A 23,281-nucleotide genomic window follows, 5' to 3' on the forward strand; every position below is an offset into this window, starting at 1 on the left:
CCGCACTCCAGCCTGAGAGACAGAGCGAGACTCCATTTCAAAAAAAAGAAAAGAAAAGCTGTAAGATCAGCTAATTATACTGCTTACCATTCAGTTAATTTCACATATCACTCAATGTAGGTTAACTTATTGGATGTTTTTCTCTTAAAAAAAAATCAGAAATATCTGATAACCCCAATATTCCATCCATTCTTTCCAAACCCAAGCTAGTGTGACTGTCTCCAAGACACATCTGGCTGCTGAGACAAAAGCAGGTACTTGTAAATACTTGTAAATTTCATATTTATTATAACAAAAATTATGACATGTCCATTTGTGCATTCTGCTTGAGTATAACTCTGGGTATGTAAATGGCCTAATGGGGCACTATACAACCATGCTGATTGTGGCAGCAGTAAGGAACACAGCTAAAAGTGTCTGTCAAAGTAGAGAGGCTGGGACAGGGGAGGAAAATGGGTTCAGGGCCCTTGGGTGCAGGTTCTTGTCCAGTGGTCTAAGATCCACTTCCTCTGGACAGAAACACTGCAGCTGCTCAGCCTCCTCATTCAGTGAAGTGAGGGTGAGTTGTGAGGCAGGCAGGCTCCTCAGAGGGGAGGGGGAGGAGAAACGTCAGTTACTTGGGCTGTGTCCTTACGCCAAGACTACAAAACATCGTAAGCCTCACTATACAACACTGAGCTATTTACAATAGAAATTCTCAATCAGCTGTTCTCTCAGAGAAAATTAGTGAATCCCAGTGACTTATGTCACCTGACAGAGTAAAGCAACTCCTAGGAGTTAGTCTCCATATTCTACAAATGTCTATTATTTTCAAGACCCCCAAAAAAAAAAAGCCTTTTCCCCCCAAAGAAATACAGAATTATAATATTATTAAATCATTTAGCAATGGCAGCCTGCCCTGCCTTCCAAACAAACAAAACAACAAAAAGACATTTTAAAAAATATTACATTATCATTAACTGTTTCTCTGTAATATATTAAACCTTTTGTTCTTTGTCTTTACATATCTGATATGTTAGGGGGAGAAGTTAACAAATGTAAATCATATTGGTAAAGCATCACTAGAAGAAAGTGGTGATTATTTTAAAAAATAACCAAAAGAGAACCTACAGATTAGCTGATATGACAGGTTAGGAACAGTGTCTGGGGGAAGGATGTGGAGTAAAACCCCTGGTTTAACGTGAGCCTGGGAGACTCTTGCAACTCGGTCTTTTGTGGTTAGTTTATTTGTTAAATAGCTCAGCTGGGTCATAGTGGCGTGTCGTAATAATCTGGCAGCTGGTCCAGCTGGTAGTGCCGCGGCAGCTGCGGCTGGAGCTGAGGTGGTGGCGGCTGCTGCTGCTGCTGCTGCTGCTGCTGCTGTTGCTCCTGGTGATGCTTCATGAGTTCTTTGACCTCCTCTTCCAGCTCCGGGGGTATGATAAACTGATCATCGGGATCCGGCTGAGCCGGGGCAGCAAAATAGCCTCCAGGCTTTCGAAGAGGCGCGTCTGTAGCCACCTCTATCACATTGTGGCTCCTTTCCTGGGGCGCAACAGAGCCATTGGCCCTCCGGCGCCCAATGGTCCCAACAGCAGAGAAGTCTGCCTTCCTGGGCAGACCTGGCTCATCCTCGTTGGCGCTGATGACAATGCCCTCATCGCTGGCCTCTGCTGGCACCTGAAGCAGGTGCTGCTGTTTCTCCTTCTCCTTGGCACGGCTGCAGTGGATGTCCACCTCCACCTCCACCCGGCTGCCATTGGTGAAGACGCCCTCAATGGGCTCCTCATCGTCACTGTCAAGGCCGTTGTCAGAGAAGGCGCTAGAGAATGTGGCGCTGGATAGCTGGCGCTGGAAGGAGTTGGACAGACAGATAGGGTGGAGCATGCAGCGCTGCTCACTGGGGTAGGCAGGGCTGTTCTCGCTTAGGGCTCCGGGCGGGGGCTCATCGGAGGCTGTTGACCCCACCTCACTGCTCATCTCGGAAGTGGAGAGCTCACTGCTGATCTCGGAAGCCATGCCGCTGCTGGAGGACGGCACGCCCAGCCCATCTGAGGGCCGATCCTTGATCACCACGTTCACCGAGGGAGGGAAGATGCCAGGGCTGGGTGGTGGCACAGCCCCACCGGCACTGAGCTCACAGCAGCAGAAGCTGTCCTCAGTGACACTGAGCTGCACCACCACAGCGCTGATGCTGTCGTGGCAGCCGTAGCTCTGGGCCAGGGTACACAGCTTCTTGGCAGCAGCCAGGGCGTCGGGCACGTTGCGCACGGCCTCCACGGCCTCCTCGACGGACAGGCTGTCCCATAACCCCTTACTGCCTAGAATGAAGAACTCATCCTGAGGGGTCAGGAGCACGGACTGCACGTGGGGGCGAGGCACCACACTGGGATGGAGGAAGGTGTAGCCCAGGATGCGCGTGGACTCAGTCACTCCGTTCACCTTGCCATCCTGGAAGAACAAGGGTTTGCAGACAGACAGTTAATACACAGCACCTGCGGCAACTGTGCAGGTTCCCTGCGGGTCCCTCGACTGTCTCGACTGTAGGACCACAGAGAAGTGCTGTGTGGCCCACAGAGGAAAGAAGGGCTCACTCTCTAGTGAATAGTTAATGTGCACCTGTCATCAGAAACTCCAGGTAGTAGGCCTGGGCAGGTAAGAAGCAGTAGGGACAAAAGGAAAAGATTTCGGTTATGTGTGTTACTGGGACCCCATTCATACTAGGTCACAAGTCCTGCTGTTTATCTAAAGCAAGCCATCATCTAGCCTTACACAGCAAGCATAGCTGGCTAGCTCCTCCTGTAAATGTGGGTTTACATCTTCTCTCCCTTGGTGAACATTGTGATCAAGGATCGGCCCTCAGACAGGCTGGGCGTAGGAAGACTCTGAGGTAGGAAGAGACTTTCTGATAGAAGCCAGTCCTGAGCAAAGACACACAAGGCAGGCATATATCAAGACAATGCCCCTAAATCTTCCGTTGCTCTCCATGATCACAAGTGGCAGTAGTGTCTGAAGGTCCAGAGAGGACTTGAAAGTATTTAAGGGGTGGAGAAAACCTTGGTGTGACTAGGTGGGTAAGAATGCTCATGTCAGGAGAACAGATGCTAAAGAAGAAATGCCAATTCTTACAACTTCCTTGAACTTGATTTCCTGTTGACCAATGGAGAAGGCAAGATCCTGGCTTTAGTTCAGCTGTGTGCATGCTATTTAAATCAATTACCAAAGTGCCAGACCACTTGCCAATAAAAAGACCTGGTTTTTTGTTGTTGTTGCTGTTGTTGTTGTTTTGCCATGTGTACCTGCTTGGTTCTTTATTCTTCCAATTTTGAGATTCTCAGGTCCAAGACATACCTCTACATGCCCTAGTTTTAACACTTCTTTCCAGGAAAGGCTTCATTATGACAAATCCCTGTCTGAGATGACAAAGTGTTTCTTCCAGAGAACATCCATTTCCTTTCCAGTCCTACCACTTTCCTTTAGTTGGGATTTGGCAAGGTGTTTGCTTGTCCTAGGGATGTCTTTCCCAGCTTCTCACACAACTTTGCCACACCATACTTATAAGCAGGTAAGCATTCCTATTAGTAAAATTAGTAAGATGGGCTTCAAGCACAACCTTAAACTGCCTTGATTCTACTGACATAATCTGTCCCCAAAGCCTGGAATGTGGCAGAAACTGTTCTTGCTGTTCTGTCCATCCCTTTAGATTTCTCTCCATCAAAACCAATGGTTTTGTGATTCATGAGCACTGAAGCTTCCAACAGGGGCTCCAGGAGTTCTGCTCCATTCGCTAATTCATCAAAGTGTCGGTCATCTGCCCTGTGTCTGAAAAAATGACGTGGGCAGACAGCAGTGACCTGCAGAGAAACAGCTACCTTCAAGAAGTTTCCAGTCTTACACTGTTGATAAAACCCACAGAACCATGTACAGTTTGAGGTGGACTCTGGTGAAAGCTTATAGTCCAGTAGAGAAAAAAGACTGATTCCACATAGGCTTTGATAAGGGCCTTAAGAAAGAAACAGAAAGACGCAAGCTGTACATGAGATTCTGTGCAAATCACTCTGTGTGAATTTGTTCTCTGTCTACTCTTGGAGCAGAGAGGATGAACATGGATGGCAGACACTGTGCTAGGGAGCAGAAGACAGTCTAATGTGTACAGAAAGCACTAAATTCAACTTTAGTTCAACATTATGCCAAACACAATTGAAGGTAAATGATTTGTGACCTACATGAATCATGGTTTGCACGTCAGACTTCTCGTTTTCTGTGCCTCGCCTCTTCCCCGCTTTTGTTTGCATTGCTTAATACTCAACAATGAGGTTTTGTTTTGTATTGTATTTTACTTCTCTTCCTTGAGACATGCCCTCCAAACACACACACCACAGTCTGTGTTGTGGGGACTGCCCTGTGCATTGTGGGGTGTTGAGCAGCATTGTCTTAGCAGCGCTGTAGGATGCTCAGTGGCCTCAATCCACTGCATGCCAACTGCACTCTCTGCCCCAGCTGTAATGACCAAAAATGTCTTCATATGTTGCCAAATGTCTTGTGGGGAAGCAAACTGCCCCCAGTTGAGAACCGCTCACTGTGTACTCAAATGGGACATGAGGTATGAACCAAAATAACAACTAGTACACTTACATAGACGTTCATAGTTTACAAGTCGTACCAACCTTGTAAGATAGGACAGATACAGGCTGGGCGCAGTGGCTCACGCCTGTAATCCCAGCACTTTGGGAGGCCGAGGTGGGTGGATCACCTGAGACCAAGAGTTCGAGACCAGCCTGACCAATATGGAGAAACCCCGTCTCTACTAAAAATACAAAAAAAATTAGCCAGGCATGGTGGCTCATGCCTGTAATCCCAGCTACTCCGGAGGCTGAGGCGGGAGAATTGCTTGAACCTGGGAGGCGGAGGTTGCAGTGAGCTGAGATCGCGCCATTGCACTCCAGCCTGGGCAACAAGAGCAAAACTCCGTCTCAAAAAAAAAAACAAAAAAACAAAAAAAAGATAGGACAGATGCATGATTATTCCCACTTTACAGATGAGAAAACTGAGGCTTAGAGAGGTTTAAAGGTCACAACCTACAAGTGGCAGAGCTAAGATATGAAAACTAGCAGTGTGATGTCAGGGGTAGAGCCCTCAACCACCAAAGCAGCCCCCTGCAGAGTGGCTGCAAACATGGAATGGGATCGTGCCCATGAAGCACGCAGCACAGTGCCTGATGCAGAGAGGCAACCGACAAGCATACGTCATAATGTAAGACATTTGCTTTGTGACACTATGGATTTGGAATTCTAATGTCAAACCAACTTCAAAAGTGTTCTTTGAAGGCAAATGCTCCCTAGCTAGTTTCTGCTATGACCTGGTCTACTCTCCTCTCCTCTCCACCATCCTGGGGAAAACCCCTCTTTTCTCACCTCAGTGATAATGGCCTTGTGCTGTTTAATCCTCTTCAGCTCTTCTTCACAGCTCATGATGTAAGATCTGGACAGAGGCAGCGGCTTTCCATTTCGACAGAGAACTGTTTGGCACTTGCCCACATTAGCAGAGGTCAAGGTGAAGGATCCTCCTGGGTCCACAGGGTCATGCTTGATATGACAAAGGACAGCGGCACCACCAAGCTTCTGCCCAGCAGTTCCAAGTTTCCTGGAATCCAAAGAGAGGGGGTGACACTCAAACACAGCCCATCAGTGCCAGTTCTGCAAATTCAACAGTAAGACCGCACCACTGGACAGGGCCAGGAAGGAGACAGCTGGGGATTCACTCCGCCTCCTTCATCAAAGCACACACTGCTCCACCTCTTTGATGAAAAGAGCCCCTGAATCTGACATCACACACATCCACACAGAAAGGCTCACAACTGGAAGACGGTATCACTGTACCATTAAAAGCCACAGGTGCTGCTCTGGAAGGCAAGTGCCCCTAGGCTGCTCTGTACAGCCTGCTACCCTCATCAACCACACTGCCCTATCAGCACACTCCAAAGACAGCAGGAAAATGACTTCTTTCTCCATCTGCTTCTCTAAATTCCCTCTGCCCCCAGGAGAGGAACATTGAAAAAACCATGTACATAACAGCAGGTACAAACACCCTACCCCACTGACAGTCACACTTCAGAAAAACCTGACAACCCTCTCCTCCTTATAAGGGTGTTTGCTGGTAGGAGCCTTTAAGTATTGGAGTGTTCATGTTCCTGCCCTATATAGTAAAGACTTTCTGGACCAGCACCACCTATTCTAGAAAATTCATAGAAAGGACATTCTAGTAATCAAATACCAAGTGCTTGTGATTTATCTTTTTAATCATGACAATTAATCCACAGACTTATCAAATACAGGAAACACCTGCAAATTCTGAAAATCAAAAATCAAAAACCCCTCTTACAAAGCTACTTGTTCTGGCAGATTATCAAGGAAGAGAAATGGCAGAGAGGGACAAAAGACCATTATTGCTCCCATGGCCTCATGAACTCCTATGGCAAGCCCCACAAATGGTAACACTGCCCAGGCCCCTGCTGTTACTGAGTGGTACAGGAACAAGAAAGTTAAGAAAAACAGCCTCCCGTTTTACAAGGGCAGACCCTCAGGTACTGCCTGCTCCTATCACGTGTTTAAGGTAAGCAACTGGCAAGAGGAGCAATGGAAACCTGGGCTGCCTACTTGCATGCGTTAAGAAATCCTGCACAAAGACCAGTTCCTCTAAGGACCAAAAGCTCACCACACAACCCGTACCCCCTCTTAACAGACAGGGAAAATAAGAGACATACAAAAGACCCTGGAGAAGGGTCTACAGTTTAGGTTCCTAAACTCCAACTTTCAGCTATTTGGCTCTAGACCCTTCCAAGGCATCTCTACTTTCTCCCTTTCACAGGCACAGTGATCTGTAAAAAGTACAACAAGTAATCTGAGACTGGGGTTCTCAGTTTTTAATTCTTATCCAGTGCTTGAGGGTGCATAAAAAGCAGACCTTTTGGGGGTTGTGAAGGGATGTGTTTGTGCTATGATCTGTGTGCACATGTGTATGTGTGTGCATATGATACATGCTTGCTGTTTTTCTAGAACAAAAGGGTGGTAAAAACAGGAAAGCTGATGCGCCTGCTAGTTAGAACATCCTCTGGAGTCTTATAACCCGAGGTCAGGTCCTGGCTGCACTACCTACTAGCCCGTAGGCACTGTGCTTCACCTCTCTGTACATCACTTTCAGTAACATTACCCAGCTAACTGGTAACAATTTATGACACGTAAAGTAAAATTTAGAACAATGACTGGTACATATTAAGGGCTTGCTGGATATTAGCCATTATCGTTCAGTTGCTAATTGTACATGCTCACTGAGAATCTGAAAGTCAGGGGTGAGTGTACCAACAAGAACCACCCCAGGCTTGCCTCCACCAAGCTCTCTGAGAGGAACCATTTGTGACCCAGGTATCACTGTAAAGTCTGCTCTGAACATTCCTCCCCAGACACTTCTTCTACCCCTCTAACAAAGCTACTTGCTCTGGCAGAATATCAAGGGAGAGAAAAAGCAGATAAGGACAAAAGACCATGACTGCTCTCATGACCTCAAGTACCAGTACACTCTTCACTCCTGGGTCCCACAATGAGTGAGTCTGCAGTACAATACTTACAGACAGGCAATTCCATTATCACCTAGAAAGCCATGAAGGTGGTAAGAATGAACAATTCTTTGAATGAGGGAATCCTCATTCCTCTAAGAGTTACAAACAATATTCCACAATTTCTACATCAACCTAAAGCTCTGCTGCTGGTGGAAACTCCAGGCTATGGCCTAGGATTCTGCCAGTAACACTGTCTTGAACATTTAATAAAGGGGAAAACAAAATATAAAGAATGATTTAACTCCTGGGCTAAAATCTGACCATCTTGATTTCACAAAGGTTTGCACTATCTCAAACCAGTGATAGTATTTCATAAGGGCCAAGAAACTAGGATAGAAACGGTCCATTTCAAAGAGAGGTCCCCACATCAGAAAGTCTAAAAAGCTCCAAATCACATGATTTGGGAGGAGACATGGCATTGCAAACAATCTGATGAAAATCTGCAATCAATACAGGCCAGTGAGGTCCAGTTCTCAGAGAAACTAATTCCTTGTCATTGTCTGAGCCTTCTACAAAGTTGTCTGAACATCAGTATGTCTCAAACTGGAGCACCATTCCTGATGCCTGGGCAACACCAAACTTGCATTTTGGTACTCATAGTCAAAAAACAAGGCTTGGAGACCATTGGGCACCTGCTTATCTAAACAGAGGATAAACAAAGAGCAAGAAAACACACGGCAGGTAAGCAGGAACTCCGAGTTTTACCTTTGCATGACAATGAATGTATTGACCATGTATTCTTCCTCATTTTTTGTTTTTTGCAGCTCTTCAGCCAAAATGTCACTCATGGTGCACTGGAGAAGGTAGGGCACCTCCACATTCCGGTCTCCATCAAACACACCATACAGGGCTTCGCGGTTGTCACAGAAGTTATTCACCGACAGGGCTGCGACACACAACCTGCAAGGCAACCACGCTTCTGTGCTGAGTCCACTCATCCTCCTGCTCCAGGCCCAGCCCAGTGCTTACTTATTTCAAGATTTCCCTAACTCAGTTTTGTCTCTTTCTTCATGACTCCAGACAGATTAAGGGCAGGTAAACTGACTCCAGCTAATTTCTATCAGCTAATTTTGATAAACAGAGAAGGATGAGCACAAATTATGCTTCACACATGCCTTCCTACATGCTTCTCTTCTGACGAGTTTATTTTTAAATGTCAGTGACAGAAGGGGAAAAAGAGGCATGGGAAATAAGATTATGAATCCATATCTACACATATATTCAATAAGCAGTTATTAAGGAGAATCTCCACATCCAGCCAAAATAGAAAACTAAAACACTGGGAAAAATAGACGAAACCTACATGAAAAGCATGTACAAATACAGAAAAAACCTCAAATGACTTTTAAAAAATTATTTTTATTTATTTATTTATTTTTGAGACAGGGTCTCCCTCTATCACCTAGGCTGGAGTGCAGTAGTGTGATCTCGGCTCACTGCAGTCTCCACTTCTAGGGCTCAAGCAATTCTCCCACCTCAGCCTCCTGAATAGCTATGCCACCACGCCCAGCTAATTTTTGTATTTTTAGTAGAGACGGGATTTCACCATGTTGGCCAGGCTGGTCTCAAACTCCTGAGCTTAAGCAATCTGCCAGCCTCAGCCTCCCAACGTGCTGGGATTACAGGTGTGAGCCACTATGTCCGGCCTTCAAATGACCTTTTTAAAAGGCAGAAAAAACAAACAAACAAACCCCAACTGGACAATAAGAGCACAGGTCAGTGATCCTGGAGAGAGCCTGCTTCCCTCCCAGCTTCCTCCTGGGGAAGCGTCCAGGTTGCAGCACAGGGAGGAAGACCCAGGTGGAGGCTGTGGTCTCCGTGCATTGAGGAGACGGAGCTGGGGGCTGAAGGAGGACAAGGTGGCCAGAGTCCCCAGTCAGTGCACTGGAGGAGGATAGTGGTTCCCGGCAACTGTGCAAAGTTTGGAGACTTTCTCCACTCCAAACTGAAAAGAATCAAACTGTTTCTAAGTAACTGTGTCCCAGAAACTGTCCAAAATGAAAGAGAGAGAAAAAAACACTGGAAAAAAATAAATAAGGCCAGGACATTAGTGAGTGGTGAGATAACTTCAAACAGCCTAATATACTATAGGGAATTGGAGTCTTCACAAGAAGTGACAGAAAACACTTTTGAGGAGTTGATGGCTGAAAACATCTCAAATATGAAGAAAATTATAAACCTACAGATACTGCAAGCAAGAGAAACATGAAAAAGACTTAACTGAGACACATCAAAATCAAATTGCTAGAAACCAGGAACAAAGGCGGGAGGTAGAGTGGGGAAATCAGGATGTGCCCAACAGCAGGCTTCTCCCCGGAAACCTGGTAGGAGACAGTGGAGCAACATCTTGAAGGTACCAATGGAAAACAACTAGAAAACAACCTAGATTTCTAAGCCAGTACAAACAGCTCTGAAAAGTTAAGGGGAAATAAAGACATTTCCAGATGCAGAAATAAAAGCATTTGCCACCAGCAGGATGGCACTAAAGAAATGGAAAAGGAAATCCTTGAGGCACAAGAAAATGACACCAGATGGAAATCCGGAACTGTACAAAAGAATGAAGCACAATGATAATGACAGCCAGGTGAGTGAATAGAAACATTTCTTTATTTTTTTTTAATTTTTTTTTGAGATGGAGTCTCACTCTGTCACACAGGCTGGAGTGCAGTGGTGTGATCTCGGTTTACTGCAACCTCTGCCTCCCAGGTTCAAGTGGTTCTCCTGCCTGAGCCTCCTGAGTAGCTGGGATTACAGGCACCCGCCACCACACCCAGCTAATTTTTGTATTTTTTGTAGAGACAGCGTTTCACCATCTTGGCCAGGTTGGTCTCATACTTCTGACCTTGAGCGATCTGCCCGCCTCGGCCTCTCAAAGTGCTGCGATTACAGGCATGAGCCACCATGCCCAGCCTCATTTTCTTATTTTAAAAATCACCTTAGAACAGTGATTCTTAATGGAATATTCAGTAATATTCTAATGGGTATTGGGAGCTCAAATGTCAATGGTATTGAAGTTGAGAAACACTGCTTTAGAAAATAACTAAAGTAAAAATAACAGTAATGTATTTTGGAGGTTATAATATAGAAGCAGAACATATGACAACAATAGCATAAAGGCTAGGACAGGAGAAGGAGAAGTACATATTTGCAAGGTTCTTATATGTGAAATGACATTACTATTACTTGAAGGTAAACAGTAGTAAGTTAAATATCATACTATAAACTCTAAACAAGCCACACATGTACACACAGAGACACATGGTAGAATAAGAATGAAGATAAAATCAAATCATAACAAATAATCCAAAATAATGAAGAAAAAGGAAAAAGGAAATAAAGAACAGATGGCACAAATAGAAAACAATAGTAAGGTGGTAGGTTTAAACCTAACCACATCAATAATTTCATTAAATATAAAGGCCTTAACACTACCGAAAAGACAAAAAATTCAGACTGAATAAAAAAGCAAGACCTAATTATATGCTGCCTGTAAGAAATCCATTTTAAATATGAGACACTAAAAGCAAAAGGATTTTTTAAAAGGTATATCATGCTAACATTAATCAAAAGAAAGTTGAAATGGCTATGTTAATATCAGACAAAGTATATTTCAGAACAAAGAATATTACAGGAATAGAGAGTCATAATGATAAAGGGGTCAGTTCATCAAGAGGCTACATCATTCTAAATGTTTACATACTTAACAGAGCTTCAAGATGTATGAAGCAAAAACTGACAGAACTACAAGGAGAAACAGACAAATCCATATTCATAGCCGCTCAATCATCAACAGAAGAAGAAGACAGAAAACTGGTAGGAGGCTTGAGCAACAATATCAACCAACTTGAGTTAACTGGCACCATACTCAACAGCAATTTTTTTTTTTTTTAATGCACACAGAACTTTTACCAAGATAGGTAAGATTCCGGACCAAAAATCAAGTCTAAATAAGTTTAAAGGATTCAAGTCATATACAAAGCATGTTCTCCAATGATATTAGCGAAATTACTTAGAAAGAAATTTACAACTCTAAATGCTTATATTACAGAATTAGAGGTCTCAATTCAATAATCTAAGCTTCCATTTAAAGAAACTAGAAAAAGAAGTACATAACAAACCCAAAGCAAGAAGAAAGAGAATCACAAAAATAAGAAAAGCAGTTGAGTGTGATAGCTCACACCCACAATCTCAGTACTTTGAGAGGCCAAGGCAGGAGGATCACTTGAGGCCAGGAGTTTAAGGTCAGCCTGGGCAACAGAACAAGACCCTGTCTCTTAAAAACAAACAAACAAAAACAAAAAAACCCATAAAACAAAAATTAAAACATAAGAAATGTGAAACAGAAAAATTATAGAGAAATATCAATAAAACAAAAAATCTAGTTCTTTGAGAAGATCAATAAAATCGATAAACCAAATCAAACTGATCAGGAAAAAGAAAACACAAATTACCAATATTAGGAATAAGAGAGGAGAGAAAATCTCTAGATTCTACAGATTTTAAATGCATAATAATGGACTGGGCATGGTGGCTCATGCCTGTAATCCCAGTACTTTGGGAGGCTGAGGCGGGCGGACCATTTGAGGAGTTCGAGACCAGTCTGGCCAACATGGTGAAACTCTGTCTCTACTAAAAATACAAAAAATTAGCTGGGCGTAGTGGCATACGCCTGCAGTCTCAGCTACTCAGGAGGCTGAGGCAGAAGAATTGCGTGAACCCAGAAGTGAGAGGTTGCAGTGAGCCGAGATTGTGCCACTGCACTCCAGCCTGGGTGACAGAGTGAGACTCCATCTCAAAAAAAAAAAAAAAAAGCCTAATAATGGGATATTATGAACAGGCTTATGTCAATACATTTGAAAACTAGATAAAGCAGGCAAATTCCTTGAAAGACACAAATTACCAAAGTTTGTTCAAGAAGAAAGAGATAATCCTATTTAAAGAAATTGTAGGTTAAAAAAAATCCAGGCACAGATGGCTTCACTGGTGAATTCTTTTAAATATTTAAGAAGGCTATATTACCAATTTTATACAAACTCCTCCAGAAAACTCAAGATGAGGAAACACTTCCCAACTCATTCTATGAGGGCCGCATTACCCTGATACCAAACCCAAAGACGTCACAAGGGAGCTACAGACTAATATCTACCATGGAATATAGACATCCTCAACAAATTAACAGCAAATCTAATCTAGCAGCATGTAAGAAATATAATACTTTAGGCTGGGCGTGGTGGCTCAAGCCTGTAATCCCAGCACTGTGGGAGGCAGAGGAGGGCAGATCACTTGAGGTTGGGAGTTAGAGACCAGCTTGGCCAACATGGAGAAACCCCATCTCTACAAAATATGTAAAATTAGCCAGATATGGTGGCGCATGCCTGAAATCCTAGCTACTCTGGAGGCTGAGGTGGAGAACTGCTTGAACCCAGGAGGCGGAGTTTGCAGTGAACCGAGATCGCGCCATTGCACTCCAGCCTGGGCAATAAGAGTGAAACTCTGTCTCAAAAAAAAAAAAAAAAAAAAGATACTACATCGTGACCAAATGCATTTATACTTGGAATGCAAAGTGTATTTAACATTTTAAAATCAATCAATGTAATTAAACACATCAACAGACTGAAGAAAAAAAACCAGTCATCTCAATTGATACAGAAAAAGTCTATGACAAAATGTGTTGTTTATTATAAAAACTAAGATTTCATTATAAAATCTTAGCAAACTAGATATAGAAGAGAATTAACTTGATAAAAGGTGTCTACAAAAATACCGAGAGCTAATATCACATTTGATTGTGAATGAACAAGTTTTCACCAAAGAAGGTATATGGATGATAAATAAACATATGGAAAGAGTAGGGAAATGCAAATTAAAACCACAATGAGATATTATTATTAGAATGGCCAAAACAACAACCTGACAATAACACCTGCTGGTAAGGATGTGTAGCTACTGGAACTCTTAGATATTGCTGTTGGGAGTGCAAAATGATACAGGCACTTTGGAAACAGTTTGGCAGTTTCTTACAAAAGTAAACATACACTTACCATATGACCCAGCAATCCTTATCCCTAGGCATTTATCCAAGAGAAATGAAAACAAGCATTCATACAAAAACCTGTGTGTAACTGTTTGCAACCTGTAGCATTTTCAATTGCTAAAAACTTGAAACAATCTAAACATCCTTCAAATGGTGAATGGGTAAAACAAAAACAAACCATAATATGTCCACGCAATGGAATGCTACTCAGCAATAAAAAGCAATGAAAAGAAACGAACTACTGACACATGCAATAGTACAAATGAATCTCAAACGCATTATGTGATGGGAAAGAAGTCAGAATGAGAAGGCCATATACGATATAATTCCATTTATATGACATTCGGGAAAAGGCAAAATTAATGAGATTAAAAAACAGATCAGGAGTTGCCAAGGACAGAGGTCGGGGAGAAGAACTGACAAAAAGGGGCATGGGTAAATTTTGGTAGGTGATGGAACTGGTCTATAACCTGTAGTGGTGGTTACACATGATGCTATTCTTTTAGCAAAACTTGCAGAACTGTACATTAAAAAGGGTGAATTTTACTGAATATAGATTATACCTCTTACATATATAAATTAATAAAAAGAAAAAATTATTAAGCACCTGCTATGTATCATGGCTACATACCAGATATATAAACTTAAAAATATAATCCCTCCCTTTAAGGAGTTCAGGGATAAATAATAATAGGAATGACCATTATCATTAATAATATTAGTAGTTAACACTTAAGTAGGGTTTATCATATGGCACACATTGTTCTAAGTATGTCATACATATTAACTCACATGATCCTATAACAACCCCGTGAGGATAGGTAGTTTTTTCTTATTTCTTATTTTAGCTAAAGAGAGACTGAGAAACTGCCCATGGTCACACAGCAAGAAAGTATAGAGCCCAGGTGCAAAGCCAGGCAGTCTGACTTCTATCTCAATACTTTGAAATTCTTGTCTCTATTTATTATGAAAAACAAGTTATCCAAAATTATATGGCAATTAGTGGCAAAGTTAAATTTTAAAGTCATTTTATTCCGTCTTCCTTCTGTAGGCTCCCCTTGCTAGTTGGAATGAGGTAGTATGAAAGAGGAAAAAAAAATACAGTAACGTAGTTTTTTTTTCTTTCTTTTCTTTCTTTTTTTTTTTTTTAAAGTACAGTGGTGATCATTCTTAGCATTTATTCTCTGGTGAAGCATCCTGTTTGGTTTTTAATCTAAAGAAGAGGCTAGGTTGGGAGTAGTGGCTCGCATCTGTAATCCCAGCACTTTGGGAGGCCAAGGCAGGTGGATCACCTGAGGTCAGGAGTTCAAAACTGGCCTAGCCAACATGGTGAAACCCTGTTTCTACTAAAAATACAAAAATTTTTAGTATTAAAAAAAAAGAGAGAGGCTAATTATCCAACTGTAGCTCCCTCTTGGGTTTCCCCAAACGATCTGAAATGACCTGACAGGAAGGCAATACTACACCTCAGAGAAAAGGAGGGAGGGAGAGAAGCAAATAGATGTCTATTGAGATTTGGAGAGAAGACAGCCACAGTTTTCCCCTTCTTTCAAGGTGGCAAGCAGCAAACTCCTTGTTTAAATGACTATTGGCAATGCAAACAAAGTAAAAACAAAACAAAAAACACCAAAAAAACAAACAAAAACCTCTCGAGAAACTTTTATTGGCAAAACCAAAGGGTAAAAAAAGCAAGGGAAAATATAAAGGGAGGGCCAAGCATAGCCTGGGACTACTGGAATACTGTCCATTTTCTATTTCTTGTATTTATTTATTTATTTATTTTTCTCTTTCAATGACTCTGTTCATTTTTTATTTCTGGATGCAGGTGGTGGTCTGAAGGTGTGTTCACTTTACAACAGCTCAAAGGGTTGTAGTGCACTTTGCTGTACACAAATTGTACTATGTGACACAATTGTGGAAGGGGGAATTATGCCCAAAAGCCTACCCAAATCCAATTGGTTATTTGCTCTATTAAGACACATGAGTAGATAATAGATATTAATATACAGAGATATTTAAAAACTAATCTTAGATTTCACATTAGTGTTCAGAAATGAGCAGTTTCATTTACTGGTGTTTGTAAGGAAGACATAAAAGATCCTTTGATCTAAAAAGTAATGATCTCCAGAAAGAAACTAGTGCTCTAAAGAATATACGAATTCTCCTCTGCCCCAACACAATGACATACTGTGCAAAGTCCATGGAAATCAGGGAGTAGCTGGAGCCCAGGCAGAACTGAGGCACACCTCCTCGGGTTATTCTGCCTTTTCTGAGCAAAGAGAACAGAGTTGTTAACTCTTCTCTAGAGAGTACAAGGCCAAATGACACCTTAGGGAAAGGGGAAAAGATCAATGAGTCAGATCCAGAATTTGAATTGATGCTGTTTTCTGTCCCAAAGAAAAGCAGGCACAATGGCAGGAACAATTCCACACCTTTTATTTTCTATAAAAAGTATTCAGCTAGTCGGTGGTTCTCAAGCCTAGACCCATACTAGAATCACCTGGGAGAGATTTTAAAACATTCTGATTTAATGAGTCTAGGTTGGGAAACTTTTTAAAAACTTTCCTTACCTTACTGATTCTAATGTGTGCCCAGGGTTGAATACTAATGTTAGCTATTATTAGATCTACCTCCACTTTCTGTTCTTCCCCTACTTGCAATACTTCTGTGTTCTTATACTTCAGCTAATTAAATTATGACTGTTCTAATTTACAGGATTCTTTACCTGTCTAGGTACTAATTATTAGCACCTCTTCATATAATACAAGCAAGCCTGAAAAGCCTGGTTACATTTTTCAGGAAAAATCAACATCTGTATCTAAGAGAGGAAAGGGCAGAGAAAATGGAGAAGAAAAAGATATTAAGATGGGCAAGTCCTGGTGGCAAGACAAGCAGATGACATTACAGACAATGGACATCAAACTCCTGCCAAGCTAATTTAGATTGTAAAAATAGCTCCATAGTCAACAATATGAGGGATCTTAAATATGCACCATTAAGCTACTTCTCCTTTAATACTATCTCTGTTTTGCTTGGTAAACAAGCGTCAGAGAAAGATAAAGGAGCTTTTCAAAGGAGCAGGGATGCATTTCAATACTTAGGCCTCTCAAGTTTCATCTGACTTACTTGTTTTTTACCCCTGAAGCTTCAGTGTAACCATGACTCCATACAGCTGGGGCTCCGGAAGCGTCTCCTGTAGAAGGCTGATCAATCTTGAAACAGCGGATATTACTAACAAGAGAAACAGGGAGAGAACAGGAATCATTAAAACCAAATGTGTGCAAATAGCTACCTTTATCCGAGAAATAAAAAATACACCTGTTAAGCACTCTGTACTTACCATTTCTTACTGTGTTTAATGTGTCTGAAATACTTATCAGCAACAAGAACTAGCTACTCATTGTAATGAAAACCGAGGGGCATATATACAGAGCACGAAAATTAGTTTTAATGAGCATCGTAAAGCAGCTATTAGAGACTTTCACACATTCCACTTTAGATGACTGCTCTCTCCTGGGAATGACAAGGACAGCTCTCAGCCTTGGCATGAGAAAACAAAACAAGTAATAGGATGGGTGTATTCTTACACCATGAATACTCAGAAAGAACAACAACAAAACACCTAAGCCACAATTATACTGCATTTAGATGATGTGAGAGAATTCTGCAATATTCATCTCCAAATCCAATTTCTGTCCATATAAACCCTCCAAATATTATCAGGGACTTGCAGTTCCCTGGAGCTTCCAATACTCTCCTCACGGGTATAGCCAAGTATGCTAAGACTAATACCATAAAATAAAACACATATGTAAAATTACAAAGTAAATGAAGGGTATTTAATAAATCACAAGTTTTTGTTTTTTTTTTTTTTTTTTGAGACGGAGTCTCGCTCTGTCGCCCAGGCTGGAGTGCAGTGCCGCAATCTCGGCTCACTGCAAGCTCCGCCTCCCGGGTTCACGCCATTCTCCTGCCTCAGCCTCCAAGTAGCTGGGACCACAGGCGCCCGCCACTACGCCCGGCTAATTTTTTGTATTTTTAGTAGAGACGGGGTTTCACCGTGGTCTCGATCTCCCGACCTCGTGATCCGCCTGCCTCAGCCTCCCAAAGTGCTAGGATTACAAGTGTGAGCCACCGCGCCCGGCCAATAAATTACAAGTTAACTGTATGTATTTAAACTGGGAGATTTCTTACCTCTCCTCAGCCCTCATATGCCATAATTGATCCAACAGGACCCCAAACAGAAATACTAAAGGGATAAATTCTCAAATAGTGTTTCTTAAAAATCAGCCTCACCGGGTGCAGTGGCTCACGCCTGTAATCCCAGCACTTTGGGAGGCCGAGGCGGGCGGATCACCTGAGGTCGGGAGTTCGAGATCAGCCTGACCAACATGGAGAAACCCTGTCTCTACTAAAAATACAAAAAATCAGCTGGGCATGGTGGTGCATGCCTGTAATTCCAGCTACTTAGGAGGCTGAGGCAGGAGAATCACTTGAACTCGGGAGGTGGAGGTTGCGGTGAGCCAAGATGGTGCCACTGTACTCCAGCCTGGGCAACAAGAGCGAAACTCTGTCTCAAAAAATAAAATAAAAAAATAATAAAATAAAATAAAATAAAATAAATAAAAATCAGCTTCTAGAAACCATTCTGCGCCCCTAAACAGGAAGTCATTAACAGATGTAAAGTAGTCTGTTAAAAGGCTGGCTACCACAAGGTGAAATAAGTCCTCTTACTTGTAAACTGCCACTAAGTTTCCCCCTCATTATTATTTAAACAAGGGAAAAAGTATATGTATTATCTGTTGACAACTGAAGCAACACCTACATAGTTCTGGTCATGACCACAAGAATTAAAATTATCTGTTGGTACTCATTACTCCCAAATCTAACAAATACTGTGTATCCTTCCTAAGAACCAGTTAAAGCTCTAAGAAGTAAATCAGTATCTAACTTGTATTCCCTTTGAATCTAGAAATAACTGATGGCAATTTTTCTGAAATTTAAAAATATATGGTTAAAGAAAAGTTTCTACTCTCAATTACTAGCAAACATTTACTTTCCATCTTATCTTGAAAAACATAAATCATAGTGTCAATAGAAAATCCCCAAATCAAGTTAATACTTTGTTTTACAATAAGGCTAGTGCTAAATCTATTTTTCAAAGTTTTCAATTCTATAAATAAAAGAGGTATTAGCAAAAAAAAGGACAGTCCTCCATTATTTGCTCTCCATATGACCTAGTACTCAATTTTATCCATCTAAAACAGTAAGCAATACAATAGGTTTCTTAAGACATATCCTAAGGCTCTTAAGATACCATCCTGAAGTCTAGGGAAAAGTGAAGGCTCATTTTTAAAGGCATTTATAATTTTTACAGAACATAAAGTCTTCAGAGAAATAATTCCATTTCCTAGCCTGATTATTAAAGGAAAAAAAAAATAACTCTTAACCGCCCCCTCTCTCCAGCACACAAATAATTCTTTCTAGTGAAGCAGCAATTTCTCTTCTCTACCTAGCTGAACACAGTGCGGCTGAGCAGCTATCTGAAGTGAAATGAATGCTGACTCTTGTATATCTTTACTTTTTATTTTTTGAGACAGAGTTTCGCTCTTGTTGCCCAGGCTGGAGTACAATAGCGTAACACGGCTCACTGCAACCTCCGCCCCCAGGTTCAAGCGACTCTCCTGCCTCAGCCTCCCGAGTAGCTGGGATTGCAGGCATGCGCCACCTCGCCCGCCAATTTTTTTGTATTTAGTAGAGACGGGTTTTCATCATGTTGGTCAGGCTGGTCGCAAACTCCTAACCTGAGGTGATCTACCCACCTCGGCCTCCCAAAGTGCTGGGATTACAAGTGTGAGCCACCATGCCCGGCCATCTTGTATATCTTTAAATGATTCAGAGAGAGTTCTGTGAACCACAGCTCAATCTCACATAAGAGTCCTCAAATGCACTTACCCGGCTCACATAAAACAAATAAACCAACCCTTTAAAAGTGCAAATAATATACGGAAAATCTTCCAAGTCATTAAGAATCCACAACCTTCCAGATGTTAAACAGAAGGTAACATTTTAAGGAGTATTATGATTTTTTGCTATAGGAAACTTTGGTCTGAGTAAGTGAATATTTTAAAAAGCTTGATGCGTACAACAACTGCTTTTTTTTTTTTTTTTTTTTTGAGACAGAGTCTCGCTGTGTTGCCCAGGCTAGAGTGCAGTGGCACCATCTCGGCTCACTGCAAGCTCCACCTTCTGGGTTCATGCCATTCTCCTGCCTCAGCCTCCTGAGTAGCTGGGACTACAGGAGCCCACCACCGCGCCTGGCTAATTTTTTGTATTTTTTAGTACAGACGGGGTTTCACCGTGTTAGCCAAGATGGTCTCGATCTCCTGACCTCGTGATCCACCCGCCTCGGCCTCCCAAAGTGCTGGGATTACAGGCGTGAGCCACCATGCCCAGCCGACAACTGCTTTTAAGAAGAGTGTAATACCAAATTATACTCCTTCAGCAGCACCAATTTGAGGGGGGAAATGTTATTCAAATATTTTATTTTGTATTTGCTTGATATACTAATAAGTTTGAACATCTTTTCATGTAACTATTTGTACTGCTTCTGTTAAATGTTAATGTCCTTGGTTTATTTTCTGTTTGAGTACTTTTCTTATCATATAAGAACACTTTCTAGTAAGCATATTAATGCTTTTATTTTTTATATTTCTCTTCCTGGTTTGTCATTTGCCATTTATATTTACTCTTGAGAGTTTCTGAAATAGGAAATAGACATTTAACACTTTTATGTATAAAAAGTATATTTATGTGTAAACATATACGACATACATATTGAAACCAATCTACATGTACTGATTTCTTTTCTTGCAACTTACTCCCTTCATTTCTTGGCCTAAAAAATCTTTTTCTAACTTAAGATATTCATATGATTTCTTATTACTTTTAAAAATCATTTAATTTTACAGATTCAGCTATTTCAGCTGGATTTTGGTGTGATATAAGAATGCAACTTTAATTTTTCTCTAAGTGGCTACTTCCATTTATTAACAAATTTTGGTACAATTATTTTTAAATTTTATTTGTAAAAAATGCTCAAAAATTTTTGTATCCTACATGTAAAAAATACTAAAAAGCTATCTGTTTAAAGATGATGTATTTTGATAATCCATGTTTTCTTGATCTTAAAAAGCACCTTAAAGATCATGTAGGCCATTTTTTTTCTCATCTTTTAGGTCTGGACAGATGGAGGGGTTTAGGCCAAGGTTTCATACAAGTGATCAACAATGGAGAGAACCTCGGTCTCTACGCCTTCCTCAGGACACTCTGGCAGTATTTTTCAACCATGTATCAAAATTAATTTTCTCATCAAGTACTAAAATGCCAAAAATTAGGCACTAATTAGGCCAATTCTATCCAGGAATCACTTTAACTGCTTTTCAAACTTTGGTTTGCACTACAGCCTAGGATAGTATTAATGGACCATTCACCAAAATTCTACTGTTCTTTTCTGATTTTCTTAAGATAATGGAAGATGACTTTCAGCAACAAATATTCCAACATTGAATAAACATATATGGCATGCATAATGACTAATGTATGACAATGTTTAAAACTGCTACTGATATACCCCCCAAAATTCTGAAAATTCAGAAAAATTTAAAGAAGAAAATAAACACCACCCATAATACTATTATCCAGAGAATAACACCACTTTAAGTCTTGTTATATATCCTTTCAGGCATTTTCTAGATGTGTGTATGCATACACATGTACATATACCCAATGCACACAAATTTATGTTGCAAAAATTGAATTATACTATAAAACTTCTTTGTGAATTTTATTAATATTTTCACTTAATATACTGTAAAGATCTTTTGAGTTAGCAATATAGCTCTAAATAATTTTAAATGGCTTTGTAATATTCAATTGTGGAACATTATTTAATTCTTAGTAGACATTTAGAGTTCTATGATGAACATTCTCATTAAGACATCTTTCCTACTGCAGACCTTTAAGGTTTTACATAGAAAACTCCAACCACTAATTCTTTATCAATATCAAGAATGAAACAGCATCGATGAACTCTTTCCCAAACCGTGAAGATTTAACTATTGGTAGGATCTAACTACTCCACATTCTCGGTTTTATTTAAATAACCTGGATTTCAGTGCCACACTGTTAATTTTCCCTATATCATCCATCTCTTTTAAAATCCTTCCTTAACATTTGCATTAACTGTCACAACCACGTTACCAGTGACTACTGAGATTTAAGTTACATCTTGGTTGTTCATTGCTTCCCTGCATCTTGTATATCCTGTTGTGTGTGTTAACACAGCCAACAAGTCAATGATGCTTCATATTTTGTTTCCCATTTTCACTAAGATATGAATCCCATTGCCAGTGGACAATGATGGGGATAAAGTGCTTTACAGAATACTTACTTCAGTAGTTCCAGGGTTTTGTGATCAAGGACAAGGCGAGGGTTTCCAGTCAGGTCTAGCTCCTGCAGTTTGGGAGGCAGGTTTTCTGGTAATGTGACTTCACTTAGCTCATTACAGCTCAGGTCCACACACTGACAAAGGAACAAGTGCAAACAAGAAAGAGATGGTCTAGAAAAGTTCTTCAGGGAGTTCTATACTCCTACCCTTTGCATGCAAATCAGTCTGACCATTCATTATAATATACTAGACAAATGTGGAAAAGGAGGCTTATCTGTTACTTTGCCATAAACATTTAAAATCGATTTTGCTAAATGCAAAAAAAAATTTTTTTATTTTCTTTGAATAACACAGAAAATCCATGTTCTTTATTCTTCCTATATTTTCCACTTAAGTTTATCTCCACGTTTAAAATTAAGCATTAACTAAAAAATCCTAATGGATTTTCTTATTGCTCACAAAATCTCCATGCCATGAGAACTATAGCTCAAACATTAAAATGAACTTTAAAGGAATTTCTTAAAACAAAACAAAAAACAAAGAAGGCTGGGTACAGAGGCTCACGCTTGTAATCCCAGCACTTTGGGAGGCCGAGTGGGGTGGATCACTTGAGGTCAGGAGTTTGAGACCAGCCTGGCCAACATGGTGAAACCCCATCTCTACTAAAAATACAAAAATTGGCCAGGTGGTGGCGTAAGCCTGTAATCCCAGCTATTCAAGGTGGTTGACGCATGAGAATCACTTGAATCCGGCAGGTGCACCGGGCGCAGTGGCTCACATCTGTAAACCCAGCACTTTGGGAGGCAGAGGCAGGCGGATCACCTGAGGTCAGGAGTTCGAGATCAGCCTGGGCAACACAGTGAAACCACGTCTCTACTGAAAATACAAAATTAGCCAGGCGTGGTGGCATATGCCTGTAATCCCAGCTACTAGGGAGGCTGAGGCAGGAGAATCGCTTGATTCTGGGAGGCAGAGGATGCGGTAAGCCGAGATTGCACCATGGCACTCCAGCCTGGGCAACAAGAGTAAATCTGTCTCACCAAAAAAAAAAAAAAAAAAGAAAGAATCCAGGAGGCACAGGTTGCAGTGAGCAGAGACCACGCCACTGCACTCCGGCCTGGGCGACAGAGCAAGACCCTGTCTCAAAAAAAAAAAAACAAAACAGAAAACAAACAAAAAACAAACAAAGAACATGTAAAATAAG

The 23,281-nt window shown here is 41.2% G+C and overlaps 1 protein-coding gene across 1 annotated transcript in view; it reads right to left on the reverse strand.

The window, feature by feature from the left end:
* Window positions 1-265: 265 nt before the first annotated feature.
* The window catches only part of PHLPP1 (PH domain and leucine rich repeat protein phosphatase 1), a 261,580-nt gene continuing 238,564 nt past the window's right edge, over window positions 266-23,281 (reverse strand). The window contains 5 exon segments of the mRNA XM_032152107.2: window positions 266-2,430; window positions 5,394-5,622; window positions 8,300-8,494; window positions 16,755-16,859; window positions 22,081-22,211. Of these exon segments, the coding sequence (XP_032007998.1) occupies window positions 1,249-2,430; window positions 5,394-5,622; window positions 8,300-8,494; window positions 16,755-16,859; window positions 22,081-22,211 (1,842 nt within the window). The 3' untranslated portion in view covers window positions 266-1,248.

The sequence above is a fragment of the Hylobates moloch genome, unplaced genomic scaffold (assembly GCF_009828535.3).
Source record: "Hylobates moloch isolate HMO894 unplaced genomic scaffold, HMol_V3 SCAFFOLD_5, whole genome shotgun sequence".
Classification (NCBI taxonomy): Eukaryota; Metazoa; Chordata; class Mammalia; order Primates; family Hylobatidae; genus Hylobates; species Hylobates moloch.